At 46.5% G+C, this 12,719-nt stretch overlaps 1 protein-coding gene across 1 annotated transcript; it reads right to left on the bottom strand.

Annotated features, from left to right (window-relative positions):
• Positions 1 to 1,166: 1,166 nt before the first annotated feature.
• LOC134205711 (DNA ligase 4) lies at positions 1,167 to 12,289 on the bottom strand. The gene is made up of 2 exons (XM_062681249.1): positions 11,965 to 12,289; positions 1,167 to 3,902 (listed from the first exon to the last, which is right to left on the bottom strand). The coding sequence occupies exons 1-2, from the start codon at positions 12,139 to 12,141 to the stop codon at positions 1,248 to 1,250; spliced, it is 2,832 nt and encodes a 943-aa protein (XP_062537233.1). The 5' UTR covers positions 12,142 to 12,289; the 3' UTR covers positions 1,167 to 1,247.
• Positions 12,290 to 12,719: the final 430 nt, after the last annotated feature.

Consider the following 12,719-nt stretch of genomic DNA (forward strand, 5'->3'; position numbering starts at 1 on the left):
AACTTGTACACGTAAAAATGTCATGGGATTGCGATTTCTAATTTGCTAATACCCTTTTTAAAAGTTATTTTCAATTCTGATTATTTGATTAACATTTAATGCTTTATGATCCTTCAGATCCTAGTACTTTGTCAAACAAATTGTTCTAAATACAAATTGTGAGGCATGAGAGTGAGAACAAAAAATATCACGGAATGTCATGAAATTAATGTCATTTAACATGATCGCCGCCATAATGTCCATAAATTGCTGAACTTAGTTTTTGTACAGCCCCTTCCTTCCCCTTAAGAAAACGCACGAAATTTCAACTTCCCAAATAGGGTTGCTTTGTCACGTTAATCGAACCTATGAAAAAAATAATTACGTAATTCATAGACGATCCCCAAAGGGGGGGGGGGGTTGGAAATTGTATATTCATGCTATTTCGACCATACACAGCTAAAACTAAGTGGAAAATCACTTTAAAAGTCCAATTTTATTTTTGACCGCTCGCTTGTATGGGGATCCCCCATAGTGATGTGGTTGTTGAGAGAAGAGGAAGTCGAGCAAAAATCTTCGATCCCATTTCAGGCGGTACATTTGAAAGGAACACATCTCATCTTAAGAAAATTCCTCAAGTAGAAAACGTCGTAGTCACGGACACAGCGCTTGAAGAACCAGGAGCCGAAAAAGCAACTAATACAATCTGTAGCGAAGAATCGCCACCGACTGCCACGGAGGACATCACTAGTCCTTCACCCGTTCGAGGACTAGAAACGAGAACACGCCCCTCTCGTCAAACATACCGACCACCCTGGCAACAAGACTATGTTGTTGGCCAACCGTGACCTATGGGAAAAAGGAAGATGTGGTGAATTAGGAATAGAGTAGGCCTTGAACGAGGGGAGTCTTAGTTTGGAAAAACAGTTCGGATCGTGGACACAGGTTTAAACTCCGGTGTACTGAAAGTAATGCTAAATAAACCGAAATAAATTATAATTAATTCGCGGACCATATTAGGTTTTAATGTGAGTATCACAAGCAGTTCTACTCAAATGGGCTTTTTCCTTTTCCTAAAGAAAATAAAATCTAAATTTATTGTTTCATCGAAATTATGTCCCTCACACTATCTACAATATTTAGGAGAAAATATGTAAGTATTAAAATAAAAGCTATAGAAAGTCAATCACACTTAACAAAGCTAAATATATTTTCGTATAAACTGATCCAAGTGTAAAATATAATTTGAATATAACATTCTAACAGATTTACAAAACACTGAATAACTGGTTGTCACATCTACGTTTTTCACGCAGGCTACAATCTATCCAATCAATTTTAAGCACATGCACACTCGTACTTTGCTTGCTAACATTATCCGCCCATTGCTTCAAATGTTCTCTATCCAAACATTCATTGATTATCACAAACACAGTTGTTACACCTTTCGCGGTCGAATCACTCAACCACTGTCCACCGTCTCGAACAAACTTCAACATCTGGAACTTGGCCTTGTACACGCTGAGGTCCGTTTTTAAATTTTCCCGATACAAGCACCCGACAAGCCCTTGGAATATCCGGAACCCGGAACGGGTACCCAGAATTTCCTTTTGCCCTTCTTGAATTTCTTGCACTGACAGTTGCATTTGGTCCAGTGTCATCTGCTTCAAAAGAGCTCGCATTTCTTCGGGGTCCGATATTTTGACCGTCAGAGAGTCGCCGAACCGATCGAAACTGTCGGCCATTTCTTCGCGAAATGCGGCGGTTGTGGCGAGCATGTCGTTAGGTTTCAACACAAGCAGCTTTTCTTTCTTCTCAGATCCACCGAGGGCACGTAGGAGCCAGTCCACCGTTGCAATGTTATATACTTGGCTTTCGATTATTCGTTCAACCAAGAAGGTGCGATCGCCAGCGATCGTGAGGTACGTTTTTGGACCAGGATTTTTGACAATCCGTCCCCCGTGGCGGCGTATTATCAATTCCAGCTCGGTTGTTGATGGTTGACCTTTGGATGAACTGAGAACACAAAAATCTAATCCCGAGCAGACACTGTCGATGAGTTCTACCTTCGATTGATCGTTGTCCGTCAGAGTCACACCGGGATGAAGCCTTGTGGGGCGGGTGCGTTGCAAAGGAGATTGTTTTCTCCGCTTCCGCCCTGGAATACCTGGTGAATCATGGATTCCTGGCGCAAGATCATCTACAGTTACGTGACGCTTGGCTAATTTTGCCACCTTGGTATTGGCCGAGCATAGCTGATCATACTCGTCTTTGCTGGTTACGTCGGAATAACTTTTATCGCTACGTAGCGCGGTGATGCGGGGAAATCTAATCGTGTAAGCCGTTGCGAAGGACGAACTTTGCACCAGCTCGGATCCCTTTAGCTGCAGGACGATGGATTGCTTGGGAGGTATCCAAACATCCGGTGGTGTTTGGCCCCACCGTAGCTCGGGCGGTTCTTCGGTAACAGTTGAACGGCCTTCTTTTCTGGCGAGTACCTCTTGCCAATGCGGACGGAGCGAATTGTTCAGCTGCTTCCATTGGTCCACGGAGAGACCAATTCCGACCTTGGTTACTGCAAGGTAAGTAGGATTTTCCTTGTCGCGATCGTCCATGACCCCGACAAGAAAAGTGTTGATGAACGTTTTTTTGTAATTGTAGAAACCTCCGATGATCAACAAATCGAAATCAGATACCATATTGTCGATATAATCCGGTTTGATTTTGTACCATCCGGCGTTCCGTTCATTTGGACTGTAAGCAGAGTTCTCTTTTTTGATGACAACTCCTTCCTGATGGGCATCTATTGCCTGATTCAATAGGTCTACAAGGTGTTCGCTGTTTTTCACTTTAGTTCGATGACAAATTGCTAGAAACCCTATTTTTTCTTTCACAATTGTCCCTAAAAGGCGTATCCGTTCCGCATAAGGTACCATTATCAAGCTTTTGCCATTCAAAAATAATACATCATATACAACGAAGCACGGCCGCAGCGCTGGATTGTCCGCTTTGATAGCTTTGACATCAGTGTTTTCGCTTTTATCCCGATAGATTAGTTCACTTTTGTCGAAAACCATCATCTCTCCATCCAGAATCACGCTTTGTACATTTGCGGCCAAGAGATGGCTTAAATACGGAGTCAAAGTTGACCCACGATGGTTCACGTTCTCTCCAAACACATGACTGTATTCATAGCTGTTACGAGAGAAATATTTAAAAATCTGACCTTCCTTGTGGACTTGGAACCGTTCGCCATCCATTTTAGTTTCCAACCAAAACTCATCCTTCTTTATCATTCCATCAACCAGCTTCAAATCTACTCTCTGACACAGCATCGGCTTTACTGGGTTGAACAACCGCACAGCCATTCCTACGCCCGGCTCACCAATCTCGTCCAATGCTTCGCCGTTCTCCACCGTCTCACAAACCTTCGACAAATGGCTCACCCTGTCGAACAACGCACTCGCCTTCGGATGATACAGCCCCAGGAGCTTCTGCTGGCTCATGCCCAGCCGCAAGTTCTTCAGTATAATCCTAATCAGCCACTTCTGGTCCAACTGCGTCATACCCTGCACCATCTCTATCAACTCGTCCTGCGATTTGCCCCGGTGTCCGTTCTGATAGTGTTGCCCCATGGCGTCCAGCCGCCGGTTGACATCCCAGACGGTCATGAGGCACTCCTGGGGGCAACGACCCCGCATCAGGGTGAATATCCGATCGGCGAAGTCGCCTCCGCTGCTGCCATTGCTGCCGGTGCCCGATTCGTCGAACCCGGACAATTTGCGCGCTTCGATGCTCGTCTCGCTGATGCCGAGGATCTTGATGTACAGGTCTCGCAGGGTTCTGACCCGAATGCCGTAGGAATCGCGCTCGCGATCTGCGACCGGCAGCAGCAACCGCAGGATAGGGAAGATGCTGGTTTTCTGGAAACAGAAAAAATAAATCATTAACGCTATTTGAGTATACTGACATCATATTTTTTTTTGGAATTGGGCCTTGGACTTTTTTTAAACCGTCTAAGACGAATTAAGTACTCTCCATTTAATTTCACCAATTATTTTCTATACCTTTGCAGATACGTATTTCGACCACAACTGTGTGGTCGTCTTCAGTGTCTCGTACTTGACTCGACTCGGGTGCAGATGGCGGACGGTACGTGGAGGAGGCGAATGAGCCACGAGTTGCATCAGCTGTTGTGGGAACCATCCATCGTTCACACCGCAAAAATCGGAAGACTGCGGTGGGCCGGGCCAGTAGCCAGAATGTCGGACAGTAATCCAGTGAAAATTGTTATCGATAACGATCCGACGGGAACAAGAAGGCGAGGTGCACAGCGGGCAAGGTGGATCGATCAGGTGAAGAACGATTTGTGGACCCTCCGCAGACTGCGTGGTTGGCAACGTGCAGCCATGGACCGATCTGAATGGAGAAGACTTTTATGCGCAACACAGGCCGCTCCGGCCTTAGTCTTTTTTTTTTTTTACAAGGGAGAATGCATTTACACACTAACCCAGTACACGTGCATTGTAGTTGCCAAACTATCACACGGAAGTGTACTGGAGTGTCGGACTCGACCATACCGGTAATACCGACTAAACTCCCTTGGGCTCCACCATCGTTTCCCCCAGGAACTACCTCGCAGTACTACTTCTGGGGGGATGGCACTACTAAGCGTACTCGCTCATTATCGCTCACACAGGCACTCGTCCCATGCGAGACTGACTTGGGTGCTCGCCCACCATTCACTCCATTTGAGTCTTACTTGGATGCTCTCCCGGGCGCTCCGCTGCCATGGCTCGAGGTGTCAATAGCGGTAACTGCCTGGGCCTACAGATATTACGCTACGACACTCCTGCCTCAGCACGAGCAGATCAATCACACCACTGCCGAAGCAGACCACACGCTACCCTGCCGAAGCAGGGACACTCCCCATGCACCACATGTGCACAACTGTAGGTGTGTGGGTACAACCCACTGCTACCCTGCCGCCGAAGCAGCTTCTCCATTCGCTCCATGTGACCCTTTTTCGGGTGCTCACTCTAACACTCCACTGCCATGCCTCGAGGTGTCGATAGGTACCTCGACTCCTACCTCAGCATGTGCAGTCCATACTCAGACTTCTGCTGCGCTTCGAGGTGACAATTTTTTTTTCTTCCTAAACAATGGAGGGGGAATCTGCTCAACAGACATCCTGGGTTGACCAGGAAGTGCTGGGTTAGGGGCCACCTCCAATGAGGGAGGCAGGACTGCATCCCCGACCAGCTAAACCGTTTCCATTGCCGCCAAGCCCATCGTCCCTTCGGTACAACCAGAAAGTAATGCTTCAAAGGGGGGCCAGTGCATGACGCACCCTCGAGGTTAGCTGCGTGTCCTTGCAGTATCGAACATCGTGACTCGCTTTTTTAGAAGAACAACGTGGTATCGTGCCAGCGCATTGTCGGCTTTCCAGGTGGCCTTACCACGCCCTATGTCCTCGGAAGGTGGGCAGGGTCGACTTCGCGCCTGCTTCCCTCTGCACGACTGGTATCAAGAATGATGATGCCGCGTGCACCCCAAATTGACCTTTCTGCGATAGGGCCTATTCGCCAGCACACAGAGGGACTTGCCGACGCGTGGCCTACGCCTGCACCAGCCTTGACGAGGACCCCTTTCCGTCCTTGGGCTCAGAACCCGCCTGGTTGACCGACGCCGCGAAAGCGACGATACCATGTTGTTCTTCGTGCGGCCACTTTTGTTCGATAAAAGGATCGAGTTCGACCACAGAGCATGACCACCGGTATGACCCATGAAGCCAACTTCGATCCTTTGGACCTCTTATTTGCGCCTGAACTAGCCATCCTTGAGTCCACGCGCCACCTTCTGTGTAGCTCCGAGACGATTTGGACGATAGCCGATAAAACGGCGTTCCAGCCAACTTCGTCTTTACACATCCTCCGAACTAGGTTGTCCGGGGTAGTGTCCAGACCACATGTGGCAAGCATGTGGTCACGCATTGCGCGAAAACGTGAGCACACGAACAACACGTGTTCCGCCGTTTCCTCTGAACCTGCGCACACCAAACACTCGGGCGAAGCCGAGCAAGCCAGCTGCTTTACCTGCACTTTGATTTTGCAGCACGCTTAAACGCCGGGCACATCGAACCCCCCATGGGGTGCTTGCTGTTCACAGCTTTGCTGGAACAAATCAAACAATTGGGAGGGTTCGTGCAGCATTGTGCCTTATGTCCCTCCAATCCGCAGCGTCGGCAGAGATTGCTTCTGTCAGGGCCTTTGCAGTCCCATTGCTTGTGCCCCGGTTCCAGGCACTTGAAGCAAACTTCGGGTTGCTCGTATATGCGCCCATGGCATACCGACCATCCCACCTTGACGCTCCCTAACTTGACTACCTTGGGGGCGTCCGCTGCAGATAGCCGAACCAATGCTACCTGCGTCCCTGCCGGACCTTTCCGTAGCCGAACGGCTGCGGTGGGCGTCTCCACTTCACACTGTCGCCGCAGTGCCGTGACGAGCTCTTCGACTTCAGTGATCTCGTCCAGGTCTTTAACCCTTAGATTCACCTCCGTCGTAAGTGCCCTCACCTTGACCGTCTCGCCTAGGACCTCCTCCGCCAACTTCTTGTAGGCGGCGCCCTTTTGCGAGACGCCCCGCTTCAGCTCAGTATCATCTCACCCATCCGGGTACGTCTTATTCGACGTACGTCGGCGCCGAGTTCACCGAGCTTGACGTCACTCCTCATCGCCTTCAAAACATCCGAGTACTTAGCCTCGTCCGCCGTGATGACTAGGGCATCGCCCCTGAAGCGATTGGCGCCTACCCTAGCCTTCTTGCTACCCTCATTCGCCTGGGCCTTCTTTTCGGCCCTTGACGTCTTCGGTTTCCTCTTGTTCTTGACCAGGGTCCAGGAGGCGTCATTCCCTCTATTTCCCTGGTCTGGTGCGGCTGAGAACTTTCAGCCTGCCGTAACCCCTTACCACCGTCTTGCCTGAGTGGACGGACCTTTCCAGGTCCTTCCTCCCCCGGTTTTGGAGGTACCTGACCGGGGTTCAGCTTCCCAGCCCCACTACCCTTGTTCGGGGTAGTAACCCTCCGCGTTTTGGAGCGGCCCCCAGGGACCTCATCCCCTGGAGACTGTCTCCCGCGTTTTTGTGTCTGCTCCGTAGGAGCAGTCACCCCCGACGTACCCGCAAATACTTGAGCCTCAGTCTGGGTAGACTTTGGCACCACCGTCTTAGCTGGCACGCCTTCGGTCGATTCGACCTTGCCCGAGTCCGCGAATCCCTGGGCCTCAGTCTGGGTAGACCTCGACTCCACCGATTTCACGGGTTTACACTTGGCCGTCCCGACCGCCCTCTCCAGCTTGGCGTCCAGCATCGACTTACGAAGTTTCTGCAAGCTCCTCTTGAGGTCCTTGCTGATATTATGCTTCGATGACGCAAAGTCGATGATGGCGTCCAGCTGTTCCGTCGCCACCTCGAAGGCCGAAAGCCCATCGCGTTTGCGGTTCATCGCCTCCACAAGCCATGGGCCGTCAATAACCCCTACCGGCGTTTTTATAGCCGAGATGAAGGTTGAGTGACCCACGCTGGCGCTGCGCACTGAGCTGCCGACAATTGCCTCTGGCCTCCTAGTCGGAGACCTGAACAACCCACCTCTTGCGAAGGGGTTGTCGCCTACACTACTACCACTAATTGAAGAATTGACTTGGTTTTCCATTTTGGTCCCACGAGTTGCTCGGGAAAAAGAGGTCCACCACGCCAGAGCCCAGCATAACGCGGTAAGGGACAATTACTGTGGAGGGTGCCCAGGTACCCCACAGGCTCCGTTAAAGGCCTAGCTTATTATTTCACCCCCCTGGCCATGCATTTCCTCGGCACGGGTCGCTTGACGCCTTGGGATTAGGGGTTAGGGACGATGGTCCCGGTCTAACTCGCAGTGGCCATGGGGAGGGGTCGTCAAGCCCTTGGACAAAGTCCCTGCTGCCCCCTAGGTGACAATAGCGGCGACACGCTATGACACTCCTGCCTCAGCACAACCATATCACTCACTCCCTGCCGAAGCAGCTCATGCGCTACCCTACCGAAGTAGGGACACTCCCCAACTCACTCTAACACTCCACTGCCATGCCTCGAGGTGTCGATAGCGGTATGTAGGGACAAATCAACGATACTACGCTACGACACTCCTACCTTAGCATGTGCAGTCCATACTCAGACTTCTGCTGCGCTTCGAGGTGACAATAGCGGTGACGCGCTATGACACTCCTGCCTCAGCACAAACAGATCACTCACTCCCTGCCGAAGCAGCCCACGCGCTACCCTGCCGAAGTAGGCACACTCCCCATGCCAATTGGCACTCCCTGGGCTTGTGCTTTTGAAGCGGCACACAGTCGCTTTGATAGAGTCTGATTACGGGCACTTGTGGTTTTTTGGGAGGGATTTTAGCAGAGCCCACTGCTAAATCCCACCACGCCCTAGGCAGTTCTCCCTGACTCGCAGACAGCTGGGGAGGGGTCGTCAAGCCCTTGGACATGGTCCATGCTGTCCCTGCTGTCCCTGCTGCCCCCTCCGGCCTTAGTCTGGTAATAAATAAATGTTCACCTGTCATAAGACGAGTTTATACAATCCCATTGAATTCCACCACTTAATTGTATCTTGACAGATACGTATTTCGACCTCAAAAGTAAGGCCGTCTTCAGTGTCTCGTACTTGACTCGACTCAAGTACGAGACACTGAAGACGGCCTTACTTTTCAGGTCGAAATACGTATCTGTCAAGATACAATTAAGTGGTGGAATTCAATGGGATTGTATAAACTCGTCTTATGACAGGTGAAAACATTCCACTAAAAAGCTCAAAATAATTTTCTTATCAAATAAATGTTGTTTCACATCAACAGACAACATGTGTCCCAATGATGTGTTATAAAAGATATTTTAGTTACTAAAATATCTTTTTGTGTTATGAACTGAACTAAAGCTAAAGTACAGTTTATATTGTCGGCGTAGCACCAAGTTAGAATTCGGAAGTCGGGACTTCCAAACCGAACTTTCTTCCGAAGTTTTATTTGTCAAACTAATTGATGCGTTGTTTAGCGCATTTTTAGGCGAATCCAGCGCACTATTTCCGAAGTTGGGAAAGTTGCCTGTATCTGGAGAAAAACCCAACTTCGGTATAAAAAGCGGTATAAATTTATTCCGGATAATATGGGAGTCAAAATCATATTACATACATAAAATCAGACATGGTCAAAAGATAAAAATAAAACACGTGATCCAAAGTAGCTCAAGAATTCCCTTGTCGATTACCGCGGCCAGCAAAAACACAATAGGCAACATAGAGTGGAAGTTAAATTGTCAAAATATGAGGTGAGGGCTAGGACGGCCTTCGTGGAAGTCATTTATAGACTGTGTCCTGATTGTCCTTGTGGGGTTTGAGTATATTACCATCAGCGTGTCGATCAGTGCGCAGCAAGCCATGACTCGGCCTCTTCTGGTCAGACCTCCGTGGCGTGCACATGCACCCACGGAGAGCTGCTGTCATAACAATTCGCTCCGGTCATTAGGGGCCACACATTTTGGCGATCCTGCCAGGTTATTTGTTGGATCCTGACGCTGATTTCAAAAGGTGAGTTGAATTCAATTGTTAATGTGCTAATGTGTTAAAATATTTGATGATAAAAAACACAAGGCAATTGGTTTGTATTGCTACAAAGCGCATCTGGAAGAACGCTACAAAATGGATTGTGGTTTGGAAAATCACAAAGCGTGTCTGGAAGACCGCTGGAAAATGGATTGTGGTTTGGAAAATCACAAAGCGCGTCTGGAAGACCGCTGGAAAATGGATTGTGGTTTGAAAATCACAAAGCGCGCCTGGAAGACCGCTGGAAAATGGATTGTGGTTTGGAAAATCACAAAGCGTGTCTGGAAGACCGCTGGAAAATGGATTGTGGCTTGGAAAATCACAAAGCGTGTCTGGAAGACCGCTGGAAAATGGATTGTGGTTTGGAAAATCATAAAGCGCGTCTAGAAAACCGCTGGAAAATGGATTGTGGTTTGGAAAATCACAAAGCGCGTCTGGAAGATCGCTAAAAAATGGATTGCTGTAAAATGAATTGTGGTTTGTTTGGAATGGATATGGAACGGATTTGGATTAAATGTGGAATGAATTTGGGTTGGATTTAGATAGGATTTGGATTAGATTTTGGTTGGATTTGGATTTGATTGGAATGGATTTGAATTTGATATGGATTGGATTTAGATTAGTTTTGGACTGGATTTGGATTGGATTTGATTTAAATTTGGATTAAAATTGCACTAAATTGGATTTGTATTTGGATCGGATTTGGATTAGATTTTGATTGGAGTGGATTTGGAATGGATGTGGAACGGATTTGGTTTGAATGTGGATTGGATTTAGATTGGATTAGGATTGGATATTTATTGGAATTGGATTGAATGTGGGTTGGATTTTTATTGGAACTGGATTGAATTTGGATTGGATTTGAATTATTTGGATTTCATTGTATTTGACAAAATCTCAAAATTTATTGTTCTCCATTCACTTCTTCTTCTTATTGGCATTACATCCCCACACTGGGACAGAGACAAGGGAAGTCGAGGCAATTTCCAATCCGAAAACTGCCTAGACCGTCACCGGGAATCGAACCCAACCACCGTCAGCATGGTTTTGCTTTGTAGCCGCGCGTCTTACCGGACGGCTAAGGAGGGCCCCATTCACTACAGAGATCCAAATCTAATGGCTGTGATAGATTTGTGGGGAAAAATAGGGACAAAAGAATGAATCAAGATTCGTTTTTCGCAACCCATCATTGATCAGCCCACGACCTCCCTGGGAGTCGCGGCCCACAGTTTGGGAACACATGTTCTAAGCGGTTGTTAGCAAGTTCAACATCGACATGTTGTAGGTCAGCTTGCTGGTATTACTATGAAGCTGATAGTTGGATTTAATGAACGGTATAAGATATTTAGATTATTACTACAATATAAAATGTTTTTTTTTTTTGAGAGATCAATTGCCAATTTAGTTTAACATTTCTCGCGTGATTTTTGAAAACGTCGTAAGTCCAAATGAGAGACTCTCTTTCATTACGCTCTCTTTTGCTAATATCTAGGCTAGTTTAAAATTTGTTGCAATATTTTTACCTCAGCACACTAGACAAAGCTATTTTCTTCAGATCGGTGCTGGAAAATCTAATGTAAATGTTAGTATGGCTTTGTAATAATCGAAAGAGAAAGTAAACAAAGAGAGCCTCTCTTTTGGACTTACGACGTTTTCAAAAATCACGCGAGATTTAAATGATACAACTATTGACTTGCATTTCGTTTTTTTTTTGGTTTGGATTTGGATTGGTTTTTGGATTTGTTTTATACGGATTAGATTTAGATTGAATATGGATTGGATTTGGGTTGGATAGGGATTGGATTTGAATTGAATTTGGAACGGTTTCGGACTAAATTTGGATTGGATTTCGATCGGAGTTGGAGTGGATTTGGGTTGGATATGGATTGGATTTAGATACGATTGTATTTCTTTTAGATCTGGATTGAATACGGATTAAATTGTGATTGGAATCGGATTTGGATAGGATTCGCTAGTAAAACTTTTCAAGAATTCAGATAAGTAAATTCTAGTGCATATGACGAATGTAACAATAAAATATGTTTATATTACATTTGGTGCTGGGTAGCTTGCGTGGACGCGGCGTGCAGCTTGAAAAAACGCTACGCCCCTAAATGTGTTTAGACATTGATAGTCAAGTTGAAAGCCGGAATGAGGACTATCGAAGCTGGATTACGCAATCCGTACTTAACTTCACTCACTAGTACTACGCTACCTAAATAAATTAGGCCCTAATTAGACAAGTATACACAAAAAAATACTGATGAATAATTGTACGCTTTCCATTCCCAAGCTATCAAATATTAAAAAAAAATTGTTCAAAAAAATATAACAGAAGATTTGCTCACCGTATCAGCACCATACTTCTGGCGAAATTCCCTCCGAAATTGCTCAAACGATCCAAAGTACCGGCGTAGAATTTCGTCCCTTTTGCTCGATGACGTCCCGGCCGCCTTCAGTTTCTCCAGAATGGCGCTGATTTCGCTAAACTTGACATGTTTCGATATGCACCGTTCCCCCGACATCGTACTTCTGCATCAATTGCACCGGAATTGAACTTAAACCAACATAAAATCTCAAGGATATTTAAATTTTAAAGGGACCACACAATAATAATTATTCCAGGCATTTACGACACATTATTTTTGTTCTATTGTCTGGTCACGTTCATTCATGATATTCTTGGGTTTTGTTTTGGCTTTTTCTTTCGCGGAAATGGAATATGGGACTCGATCAGCTGATGTTGAAAGCTGATGATTGGCAAGCGCACTTGCATGCAATAAACGGTAGCTCAGAGCACGTCACTCATTTTTGTGCGACAGATTCTCGCACCACCCAGTGAAGTAATTGGCATAAAAATTTGGATAAAATATGAAAATTCTGAAAAATCCTTGTTCTAAATAACTAATTTCACCATTAGTATTTAAATATTGTTTATTATAATTTGTAAGAATGACTGTTACTTGAACATGTAATTTTAAATCATAAAAGTTTAAAAAATATATATTAAAAAATAGGCATTTACTAATGTTAGGCTAAATTTGACGTGGACCGATCTTATGAGTGACTGAGTGGAACGAGCGAGACACCGCGGTGCTTGCTT

This window comes from Armigeres subalbatus, chromosome 1 (genome assembly GCF_024139115.2).
Source record: "Armigeres subalbatus isolate Guangzhou_Male chromosome 1, GZ_Asu_2, whole genome shotgun sequence".
NCBI classification, from domain to species: domain Eukaryota; kingdom Metazoa; phylum Arthropoda; class Insecta; order Diptera; family Culicidae; genus Armigeres; species Armigeres subalbatus.